This window comes from Neofelis nebulosa, chromosome 1, assembly GCF_028018385.1.
Source record: "Neofelis nebulosa isolate mNeoNeb1 chromosome 1, mNeoNeb1.pri, whole genome shotgun sequence".
NCBI lineage: Eukaryota > Metazoa > Chordata > Mammalia > Carnivora > Felidae > Neofelis > Neofelis nebulosa.
Genome location: NC_080782.1, coordinates 82,380,291 through 82,407,939, shown reverse-complemented (window position 1 = coordinate 82,407,939; position 27,649 = coordinate 82,380,291). Strand labels below are relative to the sequence as shown.

Sequence of the window (27,649 nt, the reverse complement as noted above, 5' to 3'; positions counted from 1 at the left end):
CAGAAGAAATAGATTGAGAACTTATAGAAAAGGGTTTTGAGTTACTTAGAGGTGAAATGAGATGCTTAAAGTCACACCAGTAATGGCAGAGAGAGAACCGGAGCCTGAGTCTCCCAACTATGCTCGCCCTCACTACACCTGGGTGAACTATATTTTAAGGAGTTAGGACTTTCTGTAAATCAGGGATAGATGGGAGTAATCTTTTCAGATATCATATCAGAATCATACTTTTAGAAACTTATTGGCATTGAGTATTGGGATCAATTCAATGTGGACAAAGCCACGGAGGAGTAGATAGGCTGGATAGGAGGCTGCTATAAGCCAAGCAAGAGGGTGCTTAGAGAAAGGTGAACTTTTGCTGACCATCACACAGGAGTTTTGTAACATACAGAGGAAAGGGGCTAACAGTGTGAGACAGATGTGAAATGAGCCTAAGGAGAGATAGCTTGGAAGTGGGTTGGGATGAGGACAAGGGGAGGAGGGACCAAGTGCAGTGATTTTGCTCCATTGCCATGGTCATATAGCTCATTAGGTCATCATTTACCTCCCTTCTTCAGGTTGGTTCTGTAGAGTTGGCTATAGAACATCCTTATCTGACCCTGACAATGTGTGAGACCTTCTGAATGCGTTCTGTTCCTACTGCTTATTCTTCTACCTGATGGTAGTCACTGCTGTCCATGATTAGTATGATTTAATTCAATCTTGGAAAAAAACAAACACATCTGCTTTCTTACTTAGAGGAAGTAAATAATTTGAGTGTAGGAAGGACTACTTGTGATGGCAAATGATATTCTGGCCATTGCTGTCGTTTTTAGCTGACTGTCTATTACAAAGAGGTGGCAGAGCTGTTTAGGGAGGAAGACTTCAGGTTTGGAGAAATACTTTAGGGGAAGGCAAACTGATTTTTTTTTTTTTTTTTTTTTAATGTGAGACCTGTTTAAATGTATTAGTGTAATTACAAGGATATATATTTGGCAAAGAAAAATTAAAAGAAAATACTAAATAAAGAAGGAATATTGATATCTAATAAGAGATTTACTTTCTGTACTTCCTGTTTTTACCTAGAAATCCAACATACATTAATTTGTTTACAGGTGCTTTTCAGTGGGAAGAATTGGAAGAAGATATCAGGAAGAAATTGAAAGATTCTGGGGATGTTTCAAATGTAATCGAGAAAGTTAAATGCATTTTGAAAACACCAGGAAAGGTAAAATTACTTTATTGCAAATCAGTTTACCTTGATGTTCTCTGAATTTTAACAGATATACTATGATAATATAATATTGAGTCATTAGAAGAGTCAATAACATATAAATATGTTTTTCTTGAATCTGTTTTTGCCATTAAATATTTTAAACACAAACTTGTATTATTTCTCACTATCTCAGATTTTAATTCATATAAGAATTAGAATATGTGTGAGTCATGTCTTTAAAATGTTGACTTGTGAATTCCATCCTCTGAAACATTCCCCTAGAGCCCCAGGAATATGCAATCTATGTCAAGAATGAAGTGCTGTTGAATTTGTCCGGTTACGGTTAAGCTTGTTAAAGGGAATGCTTTCTCATTCTCAGAATTTAAGTCCAGATAGTTTTCTGGAGCAAGGCTGTTTCTTTGTGTACCCTTTTCAAGAGTCCTAAGAAACCTCTTTGATCGGGTGGACAGTTAGGGATTTGTTTCTCATCTTGTACAGGTTTAAAATTATAAGTTAAGTCAAAGGTTATAAAATGTAGACTTTGTAACAAGTCATAAACATGTGCATGTTAAAACTCCAGTCACTTAGACTGTAAAGAGTCTGAAGGGCTTCAAAAATAAATTTATTTTAAGACAACTACATTATACAATTTAGCCAGTGTATTCTTATTTCAGATTCTGTGATAAACAAATTGGCTACAGTAGATAAAAAGGTAAGTATGTGCAATGCCTAGCAGAATATAGACATGTAAATGTAAGAAATGTAAGAAATGTTAAATGTAAGAAACGTAAGAGAATATAAGAAAAAAATGTAAGAAAAAATATTATTCCTTTAATTTTTTTTATATAGATGACTGTCAATTCTATAACCTAAGTTAATGATGTTTTAAGTTAATATTTTATTTTTTAAGTTAAGATTTTAAAACTGTACTAGCTTTTAATGAAGATTCCTGGCTTATTGAGTTGGGGGAAAAATTTGTAAATGAAGTAACATGGAATTAAGGAGCAAGACTTTTCTTGTTTCAATTACACACTGAAGCTGGTATACAGAAGCTGTCCAATTCTAAAAGGGTATGGCAGAGTGGTAGCTCTTGCAGTCTAACCCAACTAATGCTTTTGTAGAAATGTGCGCATAAAGCTATATTCTGTTTTTCAAAAGTTCTCTAGATTACTTGTTTATAGACTAGTGAAAATGTATAATACGTTTATCAGTGTTCTGTCCAAACAACTATCCTTCAATATTTTTTTCTTCAAATTCAAGGCATTGATCACACAGAAATCTGTTTATAAGATTATCTATCTATCTATCTATCTGTTATCTATCTCCATCCATCCATATATAATATACATCTACATATTATTTATGATATATAGACTTATAATCTTTATATGAATGGTTAGGACAGAAGTGTTGCCTTTTGTTCTAAACCCAAGCCTTTCCTTGGGTGTGATTCTGAACACAGTCATTGCTTTGAGTACTGAGGTAAAAAAAAAAAAAAAAAAAAAAAAAATTGTTGGGGAAGAGGAGGCTGGGGACTATGGGATTCCATTATATTGAACTAAATTTCCTCCTTTGCACAGGAGGAGAGAGGAGTTCTGTGCTTTCTTCTTGTGCTTTCCCGGGGTCAGGGTCTCTCTCATTAACTGAGTACAACACAGAAATATATTCCTGAATTAGGAATCAGGAAATGTACATTTAAATTGTGAGTTGGCCATAAATTATCCCTGGCTTCAAGCATGTCTCCTCAGGACTTTCTTACAATGAGGGATAAATTATGATTTCTAAAGCCCTTGCTAGTTACCAAATTCTTTGATGCTCTCTGACTTGCTCTGCTTTGTGTGTGGCTCTCCCTGAGTCCTCTCCATCAATTCCTTAGATATGTATTAAGGTATGTTGTGTGTAGAATCTGAGAATAGACTTTATAAGACTAGGATTTGTATGATCCTGTTTTGCTTCTCTGCCTTGCTAGTGGAAATCATTCTGGAGTTTTCTTTCTCCTTGTGAGTAAGGATAATATTTTTGTTTTCCTCTTACCAAAGATTTTAACTTCCCACCATAGTGGATTAATCCAGAACGGAGACTAGGTATCATTTATTCTTATTGTTCCAGTTGTAGGCTTGGTTATTTCTTAGGGATAAAGCTTTCTGTATTCCCTAGATAGCCAAGCAGAGGTTCTGAGATTCAGCAAGGAAAATGGATGGAGGGTGAGGGGAGAGGGGCTGGCTCTCGAATTCTGGGGTTGGAACAAAGAAATGTCTGAAAGATGACAGAAAGGATAAACCAAGCACTAAATCCTAGGTGGAGGCTAGAGATGGGTTGGAGACTGCTAAGTCACACGACCACTATTATTGGAGGCCACCATCTAGAGCAAGCAGATGTGAGAGTGCAGATAGGTGTAGTCATGGAAGAGGTTCTCTGGAACTCTGGGTAGGAGATCCAGGCAACCTTTTATAGATTCCAGGAGTCCCAGCTGTGGGTAGAAAGACACTTAGGATTATAAGATTATACATTAAGATGGAGATGAACCTATTCATTACTCTCAGGTATTTTAATGTTGATCCTAGTAGGACATGATTTGATGGGGGAAATGTGTATTCTTTTAAATTACAAACAAATTTTTGTGTATGTACCTTCTTAAAGTGAACAAACACACAGGTTGTATGTAAACATATTTTACTAGGCATTCATAGGAGGTTGGACTGTTGTCTGTTTCCCAGGTAACAGAGGCCTGCATGGATTTGGGACCCCACGTGTCTCAGCCAGCGAAGTGAGTTTTCATTTAGCCGGTTCACTCACTGCTAAGAATACTGCACAGGGCTTATTCTCATGTAGCACATGCCATACTTGAGGGCAAGTTCCCCTGACAGCTATGATCAGAGATGCTGTAGACTAGGTAATCCTTATTTCTTCAGACATTTCAGTACAGTTTTCCAGATTCTCTAACCAACCTATATATATTACCAAAGCATATTGTACATTTCCTTTTGTATTTTTGTCTTCTCTTATAGATAAATTGTCTAAGGAATTGCAAAACTTATCAAGCCAGAAAACCTCTGTGGTTTTATAACACTTCCCTGAAGTTTTTCCTTAATAAACCAATGCTTGCTGATGTTGTCTTTGAAATACAAGGTATGGTTAATTTTTTTGCAAAGTTCATTACTTGTTTTTATTCCTTATTTTCTTACCTAACTCTCTATTTCAGCTTTGAATATTTTAGATGAAGAAATGACTGTTCTGTAATGCAGATATAGATTAGTACTGTTTGAATTGCAGCAGAATCTAGGGAAGTGAAAGAAAATTATATTTTCCTACTTTTTTTTTTACCCTTAACATATGCTTCATTAACTTTTAGGGACCAGTGTGCAATGGAATGAATTGTAATATCACCTTATTGTATATTTTTGTCTGTGTATTTCTTTAAGATGCTACTTCTTGAGTCACCTGAAACCAGCCCCCTTTACATTGTATTACCTGTAACTGGTTCGGTTCTTTTTATTTGAGCAAAAGGAACTAACTGTGCATTGAGGGTCATGCCCGGCTTACATTAGGCATTGGTAGATATTGCTACACTTATTCGTCACAGTACTCTGAGAATTATCACCAGAGCAACTGAGAGTTGCTTTTTATCTCTGTAGGAAAGTAATGCTGCCTAATTTTAATAACGGTAAGCTGTTTTAATGCCCATTATTGATTATTCACTTGGATGATTTTGCCACTTGAGTAGATTAAAAGCATAATCATAAAAATGAATAGTCAGGTACCTTTAACTGTGCAAGAAGGCTAGGGGTTGTTTCCAGATGTATTAAATAGAACTTCAGGTGGGCTATTACTAAAAGCAAGATATGATGCTAATTTTATGATAGAAATGGATGGCAGCTAATAGTCACTTGCCTTTTAAAATTTTCCCCCAGAAAGATTCATTTTAACTTTGGCCACTGGCCAAGACGGAATTGGAAACTTTCCCAAGTGCCTTCAGATAAGCTACAGTCAGTGCTGTTTGAAATGTGAGATGAGACATTGAGAATGGGACAATAAGAGTGACCTTGAAATACATAAAGAATGATTTGGGGGGGAGGAAGCTAACAAGAGACCGCATTTGCTTATAATTTGCCTAGGAAGCCTTCACACCAAACATCATGTTAATGTAACCCACCGAAAAGATGTTCGAAGGGAATATGCAACATATGAAAACATATGTTAAGAGAAAAGAAATAAGCAATGATGTGGAGAATTCTTTCTCCTTATAGTCTCTTGCTTTTCTCTCACAATTCTACCTCCTAACCCTTTTGTGGGCACCTGCCCATGGCCCCTACCTATGCGGAGGTTAGGTGTGGGAGGGCCTGCTGTGGGCTGTGCTGATGCTCAGCTCCTGGGCTGTCCTTTGTCTCTCATCAGCTCCAAAACCAAGGCCTCCCAAGGAGTCAGGAGCTGAGACAAGCAGGCATGAGTGGAAGCAGGGTCTAGCAACAGCTTCTCTGCCATCTGGCCACCTGTGGGAGGAGAGGCAAGCTTAGCTTCTGAAGAGTTTGAGGAGGGGAGCTCTAGTGTGCAGAAAGGAACAGTGTTGTCCCCTCTGGAGGAAGGCTGAACCTGAGGTCTGCGACTCGAGCTTTAGCCTTGGCTCTGCATTCCAACAAGAGTGTGTTCTTAGGGCAGTCACTTAACGTGGCTTGCATCGTTAAGTCTTTTCGTTTCCAGAGTGATGAAGGTAAACCATAAGGTTCTAAAAGGTCATTTTTAGTGTTAAGCTTGTGGAGGGGGTAGTGGTCAGGACTAGAAAGACCCGGTTGGGATCTTGCATGGGTGCATATTTGACATATTGGTGTGGCTGCTTTACTTTATATCTGGTCTCTTGTTTCCTTGCCTATAACATGGGGATACTGATTTCTACCTGGTAGAGCAGTCATGAGGATTGAGATGGTGCATTATTATAAAGGTATATTTAAAGGCCTGATGGTACATACTCTAAATCTCTCTTGTCCTAGGCAAGTTTCCTGTTTTCATAGTAAAACAAAAACATCCTAAAAATTTGATTTTTGAAACCTGGAAAGTAATGTGAAGAAGGTATGACAAATGTAGGATTTTATTTTAATATATAATAAAAACAAAGATCTTTGATAATCTGCGTTATTAGAAAACTTGGGATTCTAAATTTTATTTCGGTCTTAAACATTCTTTCTTAAAAAAAAAGTTTTGGGGATCCTGGGTGGTTCAGTTGATTGAGTGTCCTACTTTGGCTCAGGTCATGATCTCACGGTTCATGAGTTTGAGCCCCGAGTCCGGCTCTGTGCTGACAGCTCAGAGCCTGGAGCCTTCTTCAGATTCTGTGTCTCCCTCTCTCTCTGCCCCTCCCCTACTCGTGCTCAAAATAAATAAACATTAAAAAATTTTTTTTTAAGTCTAAAACTAACAGAAATTAAATACTACAAAAGGAAAGTTACTTTAGGCCTTGATATTTTCAAAGAACATGTTTATCTTTTAACTAGAAAATTGATGCTTTTTTTCTCCTTTAATTCTTCAGCTTTATCTTACTGCTGGTTGGTATAAAAGCCCTGGATTGTGTTCATTCAGCATATTTTATACAGTGTTTCTATATTTATACAGTTTATATACTATGTTGAAAAATGTGACTGTACTGAGGTATAGTGTTACAGTTTCACAATAGAACAATTTATAATACCGAACAGTAGTTTGAAAAGGTGAGAAACAGAAGTTGTGGTTTTCTTAACTGAAGATATAACAGTTTTCCAAACCAAATTCCAAGCTTGAAATGGGCTGAAAATGCTTTGATGAGTGTTTTGTTGCTAGTTTTGTAACTGTTGGAACTATATTATCAATGGAAAATTTCTGTTAAAATTACAAGGTTACTTATCAAATTCTTTCCCCATCTCCTGTCCACTTGGCATTTTTGGTCAGTCTTAAATCCCTCCTCTCAACCCAAATAACAGGCTATAAAATTAAGCAATGCCTCTCATTTTCCTTCTCTCTTTCTTCAATAGTTCACTACTTAATATTTTTAAACCTTAGAATTACAAGTCCAATTGTATTACTTGTTTGAATTCTTTGTCAATTGCTGTGTACAGAGCTCTCCAGCATGTTTAATCGTGGAAACCACCCATCGGTGGACACAGGCCGCCTAATGGCAAAAGGGCAGGGAAGGGAAGGAGCAAAGAGGGGATGATGCCTGCTAGCAGGTGTGTGATGGCCCGTTAGCAGTGCTCACTATTATGTAGCCTCTTCTCCCTGCTTCCGTGGGAGGTGCATTTGTGCAAATCATAGCTCTAGGCACTGAGCTCAGAATTGGCAATGGTGGGCATTGTTTGTGAATCGTACTGACTTTGGAGAAAGTCACTGGGCTTAGGTGGAACTCTTCCCTTCTTTTCTGAACCTTAAAGTGTTTTGCTTGGACCTGAAGAGGCTGAGTAATCCAATCATTGTAAGTATTTTAGAAAAGAATATATGCTCCTGAGAGGTAGGAGACTTTAAGGATGTATAGGTGAAGACTCTTGGGCAGAGTGGAGTGGTTTGGCTCATACTTTTTGGAAGTCTTTGTCATTCACACCGGCTGTGGTGTCTTGCACCAAACTAAAAGCTTGACTGCCCGAAAGCAGGGTAGTTTTGTCTTCCTCATCTTTGTATCTTTAATACTTAACACGGTGATTGGCTCATGGTGGCTGCTCAGAAATGGTGTGTGAAGTTGATCTAGACTGAACTGAAGGCTGCTGTGGATTCGTGGTCTTCTAAGGTGGTGGGAGTGGTGAAAAGTGCTTCTCCACCCATGTGCCATCTGGTGCTGCCTTGGTGTGGTGGCACAGTAGCTGCAGACCTTAGCAGGCTTTCACTAGAGAGCCAGTGTAGTTTCCTGAGCTTCAGTGAAGGGTATGGGCTGAGGGGCCTTTAAAAGTTAAAGGAGCTCCAGTTCTTCCAGAAGCAGCACTGTTCCCCGAGGAGGTGGTACCCTGGAGAGACACCTGGGGACTAGGTCATTCCCATCCCAAGTCTTCCAGAAGGTCTGAAATGCTCCCCTTGACTCCATAAAAGATCCCCTCACCATACTTGCTGTAATACATGGACTGCTTAAGCTGAGGGATAGTTCACTTTCTACAGTTTCTTGTTTCTGATAAGGGGAAGGCTGGCCAGGACCTGCTCTTTGAGTGTGTCCAAGACGGGCAATGGCAGTGTTTTCTTGGGAGGCACATGGGTAAGAATGGGTGATGGTATTTCAAGCCAATTGCAAAGGATACATGTTTCATTATAAAAATAGGAAGCAAAATATTTCATGTCAGTGTTTCTGTCTTCAGAAAATATGAACTAAGTAGCAAATAATTGCCAGTCTTAATTTCCTGTCTTCTAATTGTTGGTTTCAGAGTCATTTTTGGAACTCTTTGTTTTTCAAATAAAAACTAAAACGTTTCTGGTTAATGCTGGTCATCTCCCCAAAATTTGCTTTCTGACATCAGCTTAGCTGTGCTTAATGCAATACCACTGTCATCAAAAGGACAATTGCTAGACTAAGAATTCTGCAAGTTTATGTAACTTAACTTTGTTTCCCTTTTGAACCTTGCAGGTACAACAGTGCCAGCCCACAGGGCCATCCTGGTGGCCCGTTGTGAAGTGATGGCAGCTATGTTTAATGGGAATTACATGGAAGCAAAGAGTGTTCTGATTCCAGTTTATGGAGTTTCCAAAGAGACTTTCTTGTCATTCTTAGAATATCTATACACAGACTCCTGTTGCCCAGGTGAGCAGTATAAATATTGAGTAATATCTCCTAATTCTTTATTTCCTTGTCACTCATTTTGACAAATTGCATTCTGTGAAATTTGTTTTTGTGTAAGACTTATCAGAGTTGACATCATGGCATGTGCTAATCAGGTGGAGGTGGTGTTGGGATAACAGAGAGTTTTCAGTCAGCTCAGGTGGAGGAGCAGTGGTTGGATACCTCTTTCAGGCTTTCAGACTCAGGCATAAGTCCCAGCCAGCACCAATAGTGTGGTGATTCTGTGGGCACCCTAGAAATGGAGGTGTCTGATGGTCCCCAGTGACTACTCTAATTCTATAGATTGGGACAGAGAGCTCCTTGGAGGACTATCCTTCCATAGAGAGAAGAGGGTTAGGTAGTTGCTTTTATGGCTCTAACTTCTGATTGAGGCACTTTCAAGGACTTTGGATATTCTGAGACCTCCCCCCCCTTAGTTATCTGTGGCCCAGAGAATGTGGGTTTTTTTTTTTTTAAGGCCTTCTTCTGACTTTTAAAGTCATATTCTCCTTAAGCTAACTTGTCCAAAAACTTTATCTAAGATGTTTAGGATGCCTAGTGGACTATAGGATTTATTTCCCTACTCACTGACTTAAGACTATATTTGTCTAAGAACTAATCATCTTTGGCAGCTGTAGGTTAGAACAGATCTTGTAGGTTTTTTCCAGCTGCGGTGGTGGTGGGGTGGGGAAGCAGAGGGGAGGGGGTCCTTGGAGAAATTGCAAAATCCTTTCAAAAGGCCTAGAGCCTTGGGATGCAGGAAGCCCCTTTAATTAGTCTTCGTCCTCTGGCCACCAGATGGCTCCCACCACAAACAGGACCAGAGTAAATCTGGTGGTTTACTTCATTCAGGAGCCCGTGACCTTGATAACAGAACCTGGCCTAGCGAAGATAAAAAGAAAACATACATTTCAGACCATCCCTCTCTTCAGATTTATTGCTTTCATTTTTAGATTTGGAAGATTTCCCAGTGTGTTATTAAAAGCTCTTAAGTTTTAAACAAGTCATGAGCCCTCTAGTGAAAGGTTTAGAAGATAAAAAAAAGAAAATTCCTTTTTTAAAAAGAAAAAAAAAATTTAATGTTTGTTTATTTTTTAGAGAGAACAAGTGGAGGAGGGGCAGAGAGAGAGAGAGAGAGAGAGAGAGAGAGAGAGAGAGAGAGAGACAGAATCTGAAGCAGACTCCAGGCTCTAAGCTGTCAGCCCAGAACCCGACATAGGACTCCAGCTCACAAACCTTGAGACTATGACCTGAGCCGAAGTCCAGTGTTCACCCGACTGAGCCACCCAGGCGCCCCAGAAAATTCCTTTTTTTTTTTTTTTATTATTTTTTTTTTTTTATTTTTGGGACAGAGAGAGACAGAGCATGAACGGGGGAGGGGCAGAGAGAGAGGGAGACACAGAATCGGAAACAGGCTCCAGGCTCCGAGCCATCAGCCCAGAGCCTGACGCGGGGCTCGAACTCACGGACCGCGAGATCGTGACCTGGCTGAAGTCGGACGCTTAACCGACTGCGCCACCCAGGCGCCCCGAAAATTCCTTTTTTTAACTGAATTCTGGTCTTGCAGCGAGCTGTACAGTACTTTGGAGCCAGTAACTGTTGCTAGTGTCAGTGTTAAAGAGTTGCTTATCATTTTTGCTTGATAAAAAGGAAAGATCACTTCTCATCCGAAGGTGTGTTATTGTTTATTTCATTATTTTCGTACTGGCAAGTTTGTATATTAAATAAAAGCTTGCACCCACATTTAAAATAAGAAAAGTTCGTTTTGAGGCGCCTGGGTGGCTCAGTCGGTTAAGCGTCCGACTTCGGCTCAGGTCATGATCTCACCGTCTGTGAGTTCGAGCCCCGCGTCGGGCTCTGTGCTGACAGCTCAGAGCCTGGAGCCTGTTTCGGATTCTATGTCTCCCTCTCTCTCTGACCCTCCCCCGTTCATGCTCTATCTCTCTCTGTCTCAAAAATAAATAAACGTTAAAAAAGAAAAAATTTAAAAATAAATAAAAAAAAGAAAAGAAAAGTTCGTTTCTCAATCATCCTCCCACTAGAGTAATTGAAGCTTCAAATTTTAGGTTTTCTCTTACTAATTACAAAAATGCTCAGAGAAGTGCGAATAACTATAGGACAAAGCACTTTATTTTTTTTAAATTTTTTTTTTTCAACGTTTTTTATTTATTTTTGGGACAGAGAGAGACAGAGCATGAACGGGGGAGGGGCAGAGAGAGAGGGAGACACAGAATCGGAAACAGGCTCCAGACTCCGAGCCATTAGCCCAGAGCCTGACGCGGGGCTCGAACTCACGGACCGCGAGATCGTGACCTGGCTGAAGTCGGACGCTTAACCGACTGCGCCACCCAGGCGCCCCTAGGACAAAGCACTTTAAAAGTCGGTAAAAGGTGTGGGGAGAAAGTGAGTCAAAATGAATAGTCAAAAAGTAGATCAGATACTAAAATGTTTGCATTGGGAAAGAAAGATAATCTAAGTTAAGTATTGATCATACACAGTGTTCTTGTTTCCTAGCTACAAAACAATGTGAGGAATTTAAGGAGGGATTAGAAGGAGAATTACCTGAAAAATCACTTAGAAGGAAGAGTTTAAAAAACAACAATAATAACAAGAGGCGCCTAGGTGGCTCAGTTGGTTAAGTGCTGACTTCAGCTAGGGTCATGGTCTCATGGTTTGTTTCCTGAGTTCAAGCCCCATGTCGGGCTCTGTGCTGACAGCTCAGGGCCTGGAGCCTGCTTTGGATTCTGTTTCCCTTTCTCTCTCTGCCTCTCCCCTGCTCATACTCTGTCTCTGTGTCTCTCTCAAAAATAAAAAAAAAACAACATTAAAAATTTTTTTTAAATAATTAATTAAAATAGCATAACCTGAGTGATTTCCAGGGGCTAGGGGAAGGGGGAAATGGGGAGTTATTGCTTAATGGGTACGGAGTTTTGGTTTGGGAAGAAAAAGGTTCTAGAGAAGGATGATGATGGTGATGGGTAGATAACAATGTGGATGTACTTCAATGCCACTGAGCCGTACACTTTAAAATGGTTAATGATAAATTTTATGATATGTTTGTTTTACCACAGTATAAACAAACCTGGAAGTAAAGGCAAGAGAGGAAAAATTTGCAAGGATTTAGTTTAGCTAGCAGAAGGAATTACACAGTAGCCTGAGAATTGGTTATTAAGGGCAATTGTAGATTCCCCTTCTCTGAAGAATTAAAAAAAAAACGAAAAAACAATGAGGGCGCCTGGATGGCTCATTCGGTTAAGCTTCTAACTCTTGATTTCGGCTCAGATCATGATCTCACAGTTCTTGAGATAGAGCCCTGTGGGGGCTCTGCGCTGACAGTGTGAAGCCTGTTTGGGATTCTCTCTTTCCCTCTCTCTCTGCCCTTCTCCTGCCTGTTCTCTCTCTCAAAATAAATAAATAAACTTAAAACAAACAAAAAAACATCGAAAAGATTCACTCTGGAGTGTAAAGGCTTAAATTATTATTTTTTTTTTTAAAACGGCCTAATAGGGGTGCCTGGCTGACTCTGTGCGTGGAGAGTGGGACTCTTGATCTCAGTGTTGTGAGTTCAAGCCGTGTTGGGCGTAGAGATTACTTAAAAACAAAATCTTAAAATTAAAAAAATACATAAAATGGCATAATAGTGTATAATGCAGACTCACTTCCTCAAAGCTTTTCTGTGCCTTCTATTGTGCATTGGATGATACGGTCAGCATTTTTTGTTGTTGGTGGTGGTTTGCCTGTTGTTATTTTGTTTCAGGTCATAAAAGAAATGGCTTTATTGTCCATTTTCTCTTATTTCCCTTCCCACATCAGCTGGCATTTTTCAGGCTATGTGTCTTCTGATCTGTGCTGAGATGTATCAGGTGTCCAGACTGCAGCACATCTGTGAGCTGTTCATCATCACACAGCTGCAGAGCATGCCAAGCAGGGAACTGGCGTCCATGAACCTGGATATAGTTGACCTGCTCAAGAAAGCCAAGGTAATTGGCCCCTATGCATCTGGTTGTTCGTTTAAAAAAAAAAAATCTTCTAAAAATTATACTTAAAAAATGTTTCTGCTTATGGAGAGATTTATTAGTGTTTGTCTTAGTCTGGAAGTTTGGTGAAATGAGGGTAAAGTGCCCTCACAGCAATTTCTGTGGCTAGACAATTTTGAAGCATATGATTTTTGCACAGTCCTTTTCTAAGGAGGTCAAATTTGCTGATAGGAAATGTTTCAACTGAATGGCAGCCTCTATTAGAGTTATTTAAATATGTTGCTTTACTATGCCATATAGGCATTATAGGAAATGGAATTTACATTGCATTTCCCCCAATCACATTTTAGGGTTCATGAAAGACAAATGATAGAATTGGTCTGTACACACTGATAGAGATGGTTAGGCTAAACTCATTTATTTGTTCATTCATCCATCCTTCCACTTCATGGACATGTTTTGAAGTTCCCAGTTGTTTGTAGGAAGTATTGGTTTACCTCATTAATCTTTGCAAACGCCTTTTGTTGATCTGGCTCGTGGTATGATGAATATATTCAGTAAAAATGTTTCAGTTGACAGTCACTCCAGCACACTGTACTTTCTGGCTTCTTCTAAGCTTAGAGCCATTTTGTTTTTAAGGACTGTATTCCTACACATTCTAGGGAACAGAGTTTACATAGTTAAGCTAATTGTGAATAACTGCAGGTACAAAGATCCTACAATATGATCTATAAATAAACTCAGATCTATAAATAAACTCAGTCTGCCTTTTTGAAATCTCCTTCTGGAATTTGGAGATACTGTTAGTCAGAAATCTGCTGTTTCCTCATTCCAACTCTTTTATTCCTAGGAGTAAGAAATGTATCCAGACATGTCAACCTACCCTTGGTTATTCTACCATTCTATCCCCTGTCTTATGAGATTTTTAGGGCTTACAGCAGTCATGGAATATAATGGTGTATATTGAACTTACAGTGAGCTGAACCTTCTGGTCTCTTTTACAGGAATATATTTGATCCATCTTTGGAGACTATCAGGACTTTGTAAAATATTATCTGGCATACAACATATTGGCTATCCCTATCAGTTTTGATATCCAAAATTAGAAAAATATAATCACTTTGTTTTCAGGTTGCTAAAATGGAGCCACATACTGGGGCCAAGGACAGACTCTGACAGCTAAACGCTTGCCTCCAGGTTGGGATGAATTCATTTAAGCAACATGTATATTTCTGGGTATAGATGGAATTCATTTAAAGCATCTTACTGTCTCCTTAATGATTTTGGGGTTCATTTCTTTCACAATCAAATCTCAACATTGTATGCAGTTAATTTTAAAAATAAAAATGAACTTACAAAACCGAGTAACCTTTTGCACATGGTTGGAGCTTGGGGCTGAGGCTGTTGGCTGGCCGATGAATGCACAAGTGTAGTATGCTGCGTGAGGGCAAGTCTTGCCAACACCGCAAGGGTCTCTAGCCCAGTGAGTAGACTTTGGTAGTAATTCCTATTGCAAGTAAAAGAGAACAAAACAAAAAGAAAAGAAAAAAACCCCACAACACCGAGTAACTTTGATCTTTGTAATAATCTTTACACTGAGTGTGGGATAAATAGCTACCCTCTAGATTTAGTTTAAAATTTCTCTTTTGTCCTTTTTAGTATTTTCACAACCTCAGTTCATTTCTGGTGTGTCATTTTCATACTATTCTAAGAAGTCTGTGAGACAAAAAACATGCTCATGAGCTTCTCTTTCCTTATCTTGTCGTATCCTGTTAGTTCAAAGAACTTCTTGTGTGCTTGCATGGATTTTTTAGGTGCCTCCGTCCCCCAAACACACGCAAACACATGCACACGTGCACATACGTATATGTTTCCTCACCAGTGTCATTGATGATTGTTTTGTCAGACATTTTTTCCCTGACTGTGTGGTTTTGATTATGTAATTATCTTTACTTATTTCTCTTCAGTTTTAAAAGTGTAAGATACCAGAGGTGCCTGAGTGGCTCAGTCGGTTAAGCGTCTGACTTCAGCTCAGGCCACGATCTCACAGTTTGTGGGTTCGAGCCCCTCATCAGGCGCTGAGCTGACTGCCCAGAGTCTGGAACCTGATTTGGATTCTGTGTCTCCCTCTCTCTGCCCTTCCCCAACTCACACTGTCTCTCTGTCTCTCAAAAATGAATAAATGTTAAAAAGAGTGAAAATAAAAAGTGTAAGATACCAACTCCTTTGGAATTTTATTCTTTGTTTCTGAAGACTATTCTATTTTCTAGGATTAAGTCTCCATTTACCAGTCTTCCTTTATTCTAGTCTATTCTATTCTGGTCCCTAACTTGGCGATTTACAAATCCAAGGTAATAGGATAATTTTCTTGCTCAGTTGTCTTTGAAGTTCCTAGTTTGAGGCTTTAGTTCACCAACCAGTTCATACTGTTGGTCAAAATTTAGTTAAACTTTGCTTCATTGTTTCTCTAATAGAAGGGGAAACTGTCTTTTAGCAGAATTAGACTTTGAGTAGCTTTCTGAATAAGCAAGGTTTCCGATCACTCTGTTATCCTCTCTGCTAGTTTTGTAGTGTTTATCAGGAAAGCGCCCTTCATACCTTCCATGTGGTGGAGCAGTTTGGTGTTCTGTTACTTGGCCTTCTCTAACCTTTCTGGGTTCGTTACCATGATTCTACCTTCAGGTTAGTATCTGTCCATCAAGTTGGACTCTAAAATACAAAAGAAGCTTCTTTCCCTAAATCAGATTAATTTCTCTGAATTGAAGTAAAGATCTCCTTAGCCCTACTCCCTTTTAAATCCTATCTAGCCAAACATTGGTGATTCCTGTGAAGTCCTGTTAACTCTCATCTTAAAGTTTTAAACTCCTTATCTTACTTACGATCTATGCATTAATATTTGGCTGCTTTAGGCCACCAGTTTGGTTTCTGGCCTTTTCCTCGTGAGTTTCTGGGTGTTTTCTCCACCATTATTATTCTTCACAGAACTATTAAATGCTATAGCATTTGATTTATAGTATTTTTATCCTGTTATTTATTTCAATTTAAACCTAGCACATATTTTTCCAGAAAAGTAGTTCTTACAGTGAAATGCATTCTGTCTCTGGCTAAAAGCCTACAATTGTGACATCTTAAATCTTGGTCAAAAATAAAATTCTGCATTATAACCATGTTTTTATAGCCAGCTATTCATTTCAGTGATCTTCGTTCTATTTAAAGTCACAGCCCTTAGGTCATTTTCTGAACTTTTATTTGTGGGTTATCTTCTCTGGGTTAATCATCTGATAGTCTGCTGGCTTCTGTTAAAATAGCTGCACATTCTTATTCTATCTCCTTGAGATCACTCACATTTGCTAAAAGATAAGGTGAATAAAAATTGTTAAAATGTTACGTGGTCATAGCTGAATTAAAGTGTCTTGCACAAAGTGTCAGAATTTGTGATTTTGTATAATGAAAATCAGAGGGACCTGTGGGTTTACATGTGAAAATATTCCCATGTTATAACTTTTTAGAAGAGCAATACTGGAGTTTCCTCCTTAAGATTTGAGATTATAAATTTTTCTTCAATTTCTCATTACTTATTGCTTATATTTTTGAGCTTCCCTTTTTTTTAAAATTTTTTTTAATGTTTTTTATTTTATTTTTGAGACAGAGACAGAGCATGAACAGGGGAGGGTTAGAGAGAGAGGGAGACACAGAATCTGAAGCAGGCTCCAGGCTCTGAGCTGTCAGCACAGAGCCCGACGCGGGGCTCGAACTCACAGACGGTGAGATCATGACCTGAGCCGAAGTCGGAAGCTCAACCGACTGAGCCACCCAGGCGCCCCTGAGCTTCCCTTTTAAGAGCTATACTTAGCATAAAGGTGGGAACACCCTAAATGCCCATGAATAGATGAGTGAATAAATAAAATGTGGCATGGACATACGGTGGAATATTACTCAGCTTTAAAAAGGTATGAAATTTTAATCCATGCTGCAACATAGATGAACCTTGAGGACATTATTCTAAGTAAAATAAACAGAGAAAGCATAACTACTGTCTAATTCAGTGTTTATGAGGCACCTAGAATAGTCAAATTCATAGAAAATAGAGTAGTGGTTACCAGGGACTAGGGGCAGGGGTAAAAGGGGAGTTACTATTTACTGAGTACAGAGTTTCAGTTTGGGATGGTAAAAACATTCCAGAAATAGATAGTGGTGACGGTTGCAGAGTAACATGAATGCACTTATTGCCTCTGGTATCCTTAAAGAAGGCTAAAATGGTAAATTTTATGTTACGTATGTTTTACTGCAGTAATAACAAACAGAACTATACTCCTGTATCGAAGCTGTCTGCCAGCAAGTTACTGTAATCTGAATTGAGTGGTTAGATGGATCTCACTGGACTGGCACAAAGGTGATGATGTCATAGCTGTGTTGCTCCAACTTTCCCTTCCATTAGCTGTTGAAACTCAGAGTGAGAAATATGCTGGAAATCCTGCTCACTGTTACAGTATATCCTAGTTTGAAGCAACTGTTCAGATAGAACCTTCTCAGAGACATATGAACACGTTGAAACTCATACTTTAGGTTGATGACATTTCCTTCAAAAACTATTTTTTTGGTTTGCTCCTCAGGTGCACGTGTTCATATTTGGCCAAGTGTGTACCTTTGCTAACCAGAATCTTATCTCTGCAACCCAGACAGAAGTGCAATTGGTGAAGGCCGTGACCTTAGATTAAAAGCTTAAACCAAATCCTCAGGAACCTCAGCCAGTCTTGTTAACTCCTGGTGCAGGTGCCCCTGCTTCAGACGTTTAGCCGCTCCAGCAACTGGAGCTTGTTCTTCATTTGATTTGGTGTCTTCACTGCTATAATTTTATGATTACACGTTGGTAATTCCCCCCCTTTCCTTTCTGCTCTCAGAGTAGGCGGAAACATGGACACAGTGAGCTCACAGTGGGGTTCTCGTCGCAGACTGCTCTCCCCGCCTGGTGTCCGTTCATGGTCCCTGCATGGTTTCACACTCCATTTCTCTTGCAGTTTCACCACTCTGAGTGCCTCTCAACCTGGCTGCTCCATTTCATCGCCACGAACTACCTCATCTTCAGCCAAAAGCCTGAGTTTCAGGATCTTTCAGGTAGGTTGCTAATTACTGTTTTGAAAAGAAAACTGTTTTAGTTCTTAGATTTGAGACATAACTTGTAGGAATTGGAGCTGTTAAAAAACAAAAAGTTAAAAAAAAAAAAGTCAGCATCATATAGTCCTCTAAATATGCGGTGCAGGGGCTCCTGGGTGGCTCAGTTGGTAAAGCATCTGACTCTTGATCTCCGCTCAGGTCTTGATCACAGGGCGGTGGGTTCAAGCCACATGTTGGGCTCTGCGCTGGGTGTAAGCCTATTTAGAAAAAAAACAAAAACAAAAACACAGTGTGGTAATTGAGGACTCTCTAACTTAGAATCAGCTGGCTATATAAGTAGCTTGACCTGTGTTACACAAGAAGTTTTCTAATGATTGTTTTATAGCTCCATCCGTTTTTAAATGCACCTTTTTTCCTGAAGTAGAGAGATAAGGTGACCTCAGGTGGTATTTGGTTGTGATAAACGAGATCTTGGTTTTAATCACCTAAGTCAGAAGCAAAATTTAAATAGTACAGATTTCAAAAATTTTTCTTGTGAAAGAATTGAAACTATCATTTACTGTTTATATCAGTTCTATTGTTCTGATATCTATATTTAAGTATATCTATATAGGAATCCATTATATTACTTGGGAATAACAGGGTTTTTTGTTGATAAATGTTGCAAAACTTACTGAACAGAGAGTATACATAATGTGATCTGTAAGATAAATTATAAACTTTAAAACCAATCACAGTGTGAGTTTCTGAGTACTGCATAAGAAAAAAGAAAATGAGAACAGAACAGTTATCAGAGTAGACAGTTTAGATCCAATGGTTTGCTCATGTTACCTAGAATAGGCTCAAGGAATAATCAAGTTAAAAGGCAAAGGAAATTAAAGATCACCTAGTTAAGTAGTTTCAAACTCTAAACAGGGACGTGTCCTTGGAGATGCCTGAAGGTTTTCTGAAGTGGGGGCAGAGAGCTGGAAGTAGCTGAGGGAAGAGGGAAGGAAGAAGAGAAGGCTGGAATTTGTACTTCTTGGATGCCCCTGCTTTTATATCTTAGACTTTTCCATAAAGTTTTACTTGTAAAAGATAATTTGCTGCTAACAGGTTTGAAAATCTCTGGTTTCTTTTAGCTTCTTGCACAGTATAGGAAACTAGGAAACACATAGTCTATTTTTGGTAGATATACTCAGTTAGGTGACAAACACTGTACACCTATTGGGAGTCTTCTTACATATAATTTAACTATTAGTGAAGTGGGGCAACATAATAAATTAAAGCAGAATATAGAGATTTACTAAGCATATACTTTGTGCAAAAAAGAAACAAACCCCTTCCATTCATAAAGATAAAGGCTGCTTCTTGCTGTTAGTGGGGACATTCTTATACAGTTATTCTTTAAGAAGTTCTTTCAAAATGAAACGAGTGAACATTGTGATTTTAGAACCACCTTCATTAGTCTGCCTTAGGTCCCCTTCATTTGTAAAAAAAAAAAAAAAAAAGAATAAGATTATTTTCCACTTAATATCTTGTATAGAAGTATGCCACACAAGGGAGTACTATTAACAACCTTAGGAGAAAAGTGCTCTATAAATCTGTTGGGTTATAAATTTTTATTTTATTTTATCACTTATACAATTGACTGTGAAGTATGTTATGACTGCCTGGCAGAGTGAGAAGCAGGACTCCAGGGTGTGCTTTAAGAAGGCAGGTGAGAAGATGAGGCAATGTCAGTGACTGTCTTATGTTCCTTGGATGGGAGTTAAGGTATCACGAATGTTCTGATTCACTGGTAGCTGTTTATGTTTAGGACCTGCTGTGGTGTGTCATTGTAGGCAGTGAAAAAAGCCCCTGGTGGATAAGGGAGAATTTGCTAATCTAACTTAGTAGTCACAAACTGGAAATCTGTGGGTTGAATGTAGCTGAATATAGTCTGCCAAGTGTCTTATTTGGACCATGTGGTATTACTTTTTTTTTAGTGGTCATCATGTGAAAATTGTAACAGTTTCCATTTCTGTCTTCTTTTGAAAAGTTGGAAGACCTGGTTACTCTCAGCCCCTCTTCCCACATGGCAGCAACCTGGAACTGAGCAAGTAGCTGCCCTTTTAAAGGACCATGTCCCCTCCAGAGTATCCTAGTCACCTCTCCTCCTCCCTGTTGCCTTATACTGGACGTACTTCACAGTGTCACTTGAAGTTGGAAGGGTTCTTGTCACCATCAATTTACAGCTCCCTTAAATAATTTCCCATTTTCGGTTTCAGATATTATCAAATTATTATTGGAATTATGTGAACTGTTTTCTCTCGACTAAAAATTCTTCTTTGAGCGTGTTTAGAAATTGAAAGGTGAGGGGCACCTGGGTGGCTCAGTTGGTTGAGCATCCAACTTCGGCTCAGGTTATGATCTCGCGGTTCATAAGTTCGAGCCCCGCGTTGGCGTTGGGCTCTGTGCTGACAGCTCAGAGCCTGGACCCTGCTTCAGATTCTGTGTGTGTGTGTGTGTTTGTGTGCGTGCGTGTATGTGTGTGTTTCTCTCTCTGCCCCTCCCCCCACTCAACACTCTGTCTCTCTCTCCTTCAAAAGTAAATAAACATTAAAAAAAAAGAAATTGAAAGGTGAGAATAGACAAGATGTCATGTTAATGCTAGCGTTGATGCAACAGAACTTAGTTAAATAGCTTTTAAATGTTAGATACATTTTATATGTTGGACTGTTTTGAAAACAAATAGCACTACACAGGAATATGAGTTACCCTTGGCATTTATGGATTCATTATTCCCACAGTTTAATTTGGCCCAATATTGTGTTACATATTATATACTGTGAAGTTTTCTTTTTTTTTTTTTTTTTTGTCTTGTTTTGGTTTTTGTTGGCTGCCAGAGCTCACCTGTGATAACTTTTCTATTTTTTTAAATCTTAACCAAGGGAGTAGTCTTAGGTCACCTTTTCTTCCTAATGAAACTACAGCTAACTTCCTTGAGCTGCTAGATTGTTTCTTTATATCCGAGTCCTGCAGCCTGGATCAGGTCCTCATTAATCTGAATTATAATATATGAGGTCAAACAGTAGATGGAGAAGTGGGAACTGACTTAGCAGAAAGAAACCTAAGTACCCACAGAAGGGAATACCATGAGAAACAAGCTGATTCAGCCAGCAGAATACCAAGAAGCCTTAGAAACCTGAGGGACCAGGTATTTCAGAAAGCAGAATAAGGGTTGGGGCTGAAAGCAGTACTTAGTTGAAAGTTGATGAAGAAGCTTTTGCTGCACTCCATCCCACCCAGGCAGACAACTCCTTCTCCCTCATCATCCTGGAATGGGAGGTTTATTACTGGAGAAATTAAACCAAAAATGTTATAGAATCACAAACTCCAGGTATAGCTGAGAATGGGTTAAGGAGTTGGACTGAAAACTTAGGGGTCATGTGAAATTGTGCATGTTGTATATTTAGCCTCCAGGGTCCTTCTAGGATTTGTGGCAGCCAGGTGTTTGCCTGGCTTCCATACTCTGGGCATGAAATTGAAGCATCTTTCTCTGGCCTCAGAGAAAAAATATATAGGTGCATTCATTTGGGAATTCTTTCAGTGAACCTAACAAGTATCTGCTCAGTTATTCTACCAGTCAGTAAGTCCTACCCATGACCACAAGATATCCAAATAGCTTTCTAGTGTCTCACTCTTAAATGTAAGGAGATAACCAGGGATCTGCAATTACTTGAGGCAGTGTCCAATATGGAAGACAGATACCAAAACCAAAATAAAATTAATAAACACAGAAGAGAAAGAATTTAGAGGCACAAAAAATAGGGAAAAAAACTTTAAAAATTGTAAATTAATATCTTGAAAGAATAAGAGATATAAATCCATAAAGCAGGATAGTTATGAAAAAAACAATAGTTAATAGAATTTTAGTTTTGCAAGATGAAAAGAGTTCTGGAGATTGGTTGCACAACAATGTGAATGTGCTTAACTATATACCTAAAAATCGTTAAGATAATAAATTTTATGCTGTGTTTTACCATAATTTTAAAACAATACAGGAACAAGAAATAGTTCTTGGAAATTACAAATATGATAGTAAAAACAAAACAAAAAACCCTAAGTAAATAAAGGAGTTGAAACAACTACATAAGAGTTGAAAAATAAAGATAAGGACATCTCATAAAAAGGAAGACAAACAGCTAAAGAGACAAGAGAGAAAGATTTTTAAAAAACTGGGGACTCAGTCCAGGAGATGAAGTATCTGAGTAATAGAAGTTAATACAGAATAAAATTGGAGAGAGGAAATTAGCAAAGAAGTAATACACGAAGTTTTCCTAGTACCAAAGGACCCAAGTCTTCAGATTGAAAGGATCTACTAAGTGCTCAGCTTTATGAATGAACAAGGTCCATCACTGGGACATGCAAGAACACTGACTACAAATAGAAAAATCTAAAAGTTTTAAAAGAACACAGATCACTTGCCAAGAACTATGAATCTTAATGGTAACAGAGTTTTCAATAACTTTGGAAACTAGAATGCAGTGGAATTCTGTCTTCGACATCTTGAGGGAAGTTTTCAACCTAGAATTTGGTACCAAACCAAATTACAATTGTGTGTAAAGAGGATAAAGATGTTTCATCACAAGCATGGTCTCAAAAGTACTTCATATGTACCCCCTTTTTCAGGGAGCTAATAAAGGTTGTGCTTCACTAAAACTAGAAAAGAAACTGAGTGAAGGACCTAGAGTCTACAAGTGGAGGGATCCAACACAAAAGAATGAAGCAGGCCTAGAAAGCAAGAGGGTACAGGGCTCTGAGGAAGGGACCTCTCCAGGGCCATGACAAGACCGGCAGCTGCTACCAGAGTAGTTAGATTATCCGGTGACTGTGGTTGGGTGGAGAATGGAATTGAGAGGATGTTAAAGAGTTTGGAAGAATAAGTCAGCTATAAAGAAAACTAATTAAATGAAAAGCAAGTCTGTTGTCATCTCCAAGAAAAATAAGTCTTATTTGGGAGAAAAACAAAAAGAACATAAATACTACTTGATGAAGAAGTGGGCAAGATGTATATTATTACAAATTATGTAATACAAATCCTGATGACTGATTTAACCAAAATTGTGTTAAACAATTTTGGAAGCATTGAGTGAAGGGCCGAGGATACAGAGCAGAGCTTGGATCCCATCTGTTAAATAAGGAATCAATAGTTAATATCTAAACTTGATCCAAAATAAAATATTTGCAATTAACATTGTTTTTTCTAAAAATTTTAGTGGAAGAACGCAGTTTTGTTGAAAAGCACAGATGGCCATCGAATATGTACTTGAAGCAGCTTGCGGAATACAGGAAGTATATTCACTCCCGGAAGTGTCGTTGCTTAGTAATGTAACCCAGAGCTTTTATATACATACGCTTTTTATTATTATTATTATTATTATTATTGTTATTGTTATTATTATTATGAAGAATGGGATACCTCTGTGTTCCAGTAAAATTCTGTGACTGAAACCAATATGGGCGTTAAAAAGAATTACCATACAGCTTAATGTGTTTGTTAGTCCTCTGGAAAACAAACAAACCAAACAAACAAACAAACGAAAAACTACTATTGTGATCTTAAAAGGGAACAAAATATACCATAGGCTAAAACTAAGGCATCACCATCCTAATATGTAAAGTTGTTATACAGCTATTTTTTCCCTTTAAGATGCCCTGTTGCTTCAGTGATACTAGTACCCCTCCCAGTTAAGAAATGTTTAAATTAAGAAAAAAATCATGTAGGATTAATTTTAAAGTTTCATCATGTCTGATTAATTGCTCTATTAAAATAATGGGCATTTTAAAGACCCGGTATGACTATTTCAATAATGAAAAAATCTAAGGTAGAGCTGATCAGTCTGAAATTTTAAGGAATAGAAATTTGCATGGAATTTTGAAAGTGAAATGCCACGTGGATTCAAATCAGTGACAATGTTTAAACCATCATGAAAAAAAAATTATTTTTTTATGTGGACAACCCAACTGTGCCACCTTGTCTCTTCTCTGGATTCTGACTGGGCAGGAGATCTAAACAGAGCTGGCTTTAAGGCCATGTAACGTGTGTTAACACAGGGGCCCGTGCTTGGTTCAATGCTCTGCCATTGCCATCTTGATATTCTTCATAATATTTAAAGAAAGGCCCTGCATTTTCACTTTGTACTGGGGCCCCCAAATTATGTGTATCTCCTGGCAGGATAGGTACTGTATTTTGTCACTCAAACATCATTCTCTCTGAAAGCAAAAAAGAGTCATTGACATCAAGGGAAGAGAAGGAGGCATGCTGGAAGGAAGAAATCACATGGGGTTTCCCATCCTTGGGGAAGTCTCTCCTGCCTCTGCTGCCACCTCCTCAGGCAAGGGAGACGTGCCTTGTGGTGTCTCAGCATTAGAACACTCACAGCTCTGGTTCCATAACAGGTGAACAAATGCTTTCTTGATCATTGTGAGACCAGGATGTTAATAAAAGTGACTGACCAGTGTGACTTTAATGCATCATTTATAAAGATGTTCATAGGAAGAGATGCTTTCTGGAGAATTTGTAAGCAAAGGCTCAAGAGTTTTTTGTTTAGTAACTTACTAAGCTTAGGATGTCAGCAGCTTGAATTGTTTGAATTCTGAGGACCGCAAGGTTATTTAATGAGTAGCATGAATTTTGACCTTCAAGATAACCCAGTAAGTTAAAAGAAAGGATATAAATCAGAGACTCATTACATGTAGAGAAAATGGTACTAGGATAGAATTATAGTGTCTCTTGTATCAAATGTCAACAGAAATAATTACATTAGAAGCTCACAAGCCGAGCGATGGAAGATCAGATTACTATTTATTGTTAACATCATTTTCATTTGTAATTCAGTATTGGGATATAATTTTCTTTTAATTTCTGTGGACTTTCGAGGACACCTAATTTTTCCAGCTATTCAAAGGTTTAATTAAATTGTTTTATACCATAGTATTAGACAAAGTACTATATAGTTAGTCCTTGGATGTATATCAGCACTGTTAGAGTAAGACAGTAAAAATGCCCTATATATATTTTTAATTAGATTGTATTGATGAAGGTTACTGGAATGCATTTTATGTTTTTTGTATGTTAATCACTTGGGTTCATCAACTATTGGCAAATCCCATTTGACAAGGATAAGCATTGTAAAGAATAAATACTACAGTAGATTTCTAGAAATTCATCATATTTAAGGTCTTTTAAAACACAATAGTCTTATGTTCTTCCTAAGCATAGTCTTACCCTGTGTTGAGTTACAGCACTTAAAGTTCTAAATCAGTAACTTTTAATCTAGGAAATTGAAAAAATATTAAGTTCTAAAGCAAAAGAAAGTATTTCTTGAAAATACTTGTAAATCTAACATTTACCTAGACCATAGATACTATTTTAGGTTGTTTGACCTGAGTGGAAGTTAGGTTTGGAAGCTGGTGCTCTGTTAGTGTTGAGCATGTAGTTTTTATTATGAAAGTGCTTTACCACCTGTGTGAGTGACTCAGACACACTGATGTCATGGCTCTTCAGAACTAGTCAGAACAGTAATCAAATTAGTTTTTAAACCTAGACTCTTCAATACCTTTGAATTAACTCAATTTAAAATAACACGAAATTTAAAAATATTTATCAACTATCTTGGAGAAATGAGTGCTCTTTTTGAATTTTTTTTAAATGAAAGATTATTTCTAGATGAATGTATGCTTTGTGCACATCTCTGCTTCAGTATATTTACCAGTCATTTTAATTAGAGAAGATACTGTGTGGTAGAACTAAGGCCTTTTCTTTATGGGCCAAGTTTTCACCTTATGTAACCCTTTGTATACTTCTGACTACTCTCTGTTCATATTATAAGAGAGTAGGCTTGTAAAATAGACGTTTCAGTAACATAACTGAAGTTCACCCTGTCCAAGCCAGCATGGTGGCTTCATATTGGACAGTAACAGAAAACTGAAGAATTGGATAAATTTAACTTCTAAGACAGCTGAACTTTTCAATTGTAATTTTAAAAACTACACTACACTGACATAGTTAATTAGAAAAAAATTTTCCTCAAGAGTACTTTATTTTATTTAAAGCATCTGTTTAATTCAATCTTTAATAATTTTGCTAAGAAGGGTATGTGTGTATTTTAATATAGCCTGACCTGGATTTATATGTTTTTAGTTTTAGTATTTAACATTTTGTAACAAATAAACTTTTTTTAAAACAAGTTTAACATAGCGTCCTGCAATTATTTTACCTTGGATGTTGAAATGCTGAAATAAATTTGGGAATACTGCCTGTGTTTCTCACGCATAATTATGTTTCACAGATAATTTCCATTACATAGAAGATACTTAGAATATTGCTGATGTTGCTGATGCCTATGATGAGATAAAGAAATTTATATTCCCTTTAACATCTGCTACTGGCATTCCTCTTACCAAAATAACTGCGTTTATTTAGAAAAATGCTTTGATAATTATTTAGCATAGAAGTAAGCCCTGTGGCTTGAGTGTTGGCTGAGACCAAGACTTTTGAGAAATATGAAGCCATTCTGCATAATATAGGGTTAAGAAACTGGAACTTTCCAACAAAATGAAAAGGCAAGCCACTGAATGGGAGAAAATATTTACAAATCATTTATCTTATGAGTTAATATCCAAAATATGTAAAGAACTCCTATGTCTCAATAGCAACAAAACAAAATAAAACAATGTGATTGAAAAATGGGCAGAGAATCTAAATAGTGAGGGTTTTTTTCCAAAGAAGACATAGAGATGGTCAACAGGAACATGATAAGATGCTCAGCATCACTCATCATCAGAGAAATGCAAACAAAACCACAATGAAGTATCACCTCACACCTGTCAGAATGACTATTATCAAAAAGATGAGATAACTAATATTGGTGAGGATGTGAAGAAAAGTTAACCCTCATGTGGTGCTGGTGGGAATGTAGATTGGTGCGGCCACTGTGGAAAACAATGTAGAGGTTCCTAAAAAAATTAAAAATAGAACTACCATATGATGTTGCACTTCCACATTTGGGTATTTATCTGAAAGAAAAGAAGGAAAGTAGCAACTTGAAAAGATATCTGTACCTCCATGTTCACTGCAGCATTATTTACAACAGCCAAGACATGGAAACAACCTAAGTGTCAGTGAATGAATGGATAAAGAAAATAATGTTGTATATACATAGTGGAATATTTATTCAGCCATAAAAAGTATGAAATCTTGCCATTTGTGACAATATGGATAGACCTTAAGGGCATTACATTAATCGAAACAAGTCGGACTGAGAAGGACAAATATGACACAATCTCATATGAATACATGTTGAATCTTAACAACAGAAGCCACCAAGCTCGTAGATACAGATAACAGACTGGTGTTTACCAGAGGTGGAGGTTGGGGACTGGGGATGGGTGAAATGGGTAAAGGGAAGCCCAAAGATATAAACTTCTAGTTATAACATATCATCAGATGTAATGCACAATATGGTGGCTAGTTAATACTGTATTCTCTGTTTGAAAGTTACTAAGAGAATAGATCTTAAAAGGTCTCATCACAAGAAAAAAATTACGACTATGTGGTGATGCATGGTAACTAGACTT

The 27,649-nt window shown here is 37.9% G+C and overlaps 1 protein-coding gene across 3 annotated transcripts in view; it reads left to right on the top strand.

The window, feature by feature from the left end:
- RHOBTB3 (Rho related BTB domain containing 3) overlaps positions 1-26,265 on the top strand; it is a 53,138-nt gene extending 26,873 nt beyond the window's left edge. For 2 of the 3 annotated variants that reach the window (XM_058726720.1, XM_058726712.1), the window contains exons 7-12: positions 1,095-1,207; positions 4,204-4,324; positions 8,763-8,936; positions 12,768-12,934; positions 17,950-18,046; positions 23,287-26,265. In XM_058726720.1, coding sequence (XP_058582703.1) covers positions 1,095-1,207; positions 4,204-4,324; positions 8,763-8,936; positions 12,768-12,934; positions 17,950-18,046; positions 23,287-23,402 — 788 coding nt within the window. In that variant the 3' untranslated portion in view covers positions 23,403-26,265. Of the gene's footprint in view, positions 1-1,094; positions 1,208-4,203; positions 4,325-8,762; positions 8,937-10,052; positions 10,234-12,767; positions 12,935-17,949; positions 18,047-23,286 lie in introns of those variants that run through there. The other variant, XM_058726729.1, reaches the window with a different exon arrangement.
- The last annotated feature ends 1,384 nt before the right edge of the window (positions 26,266-27,649 follow it).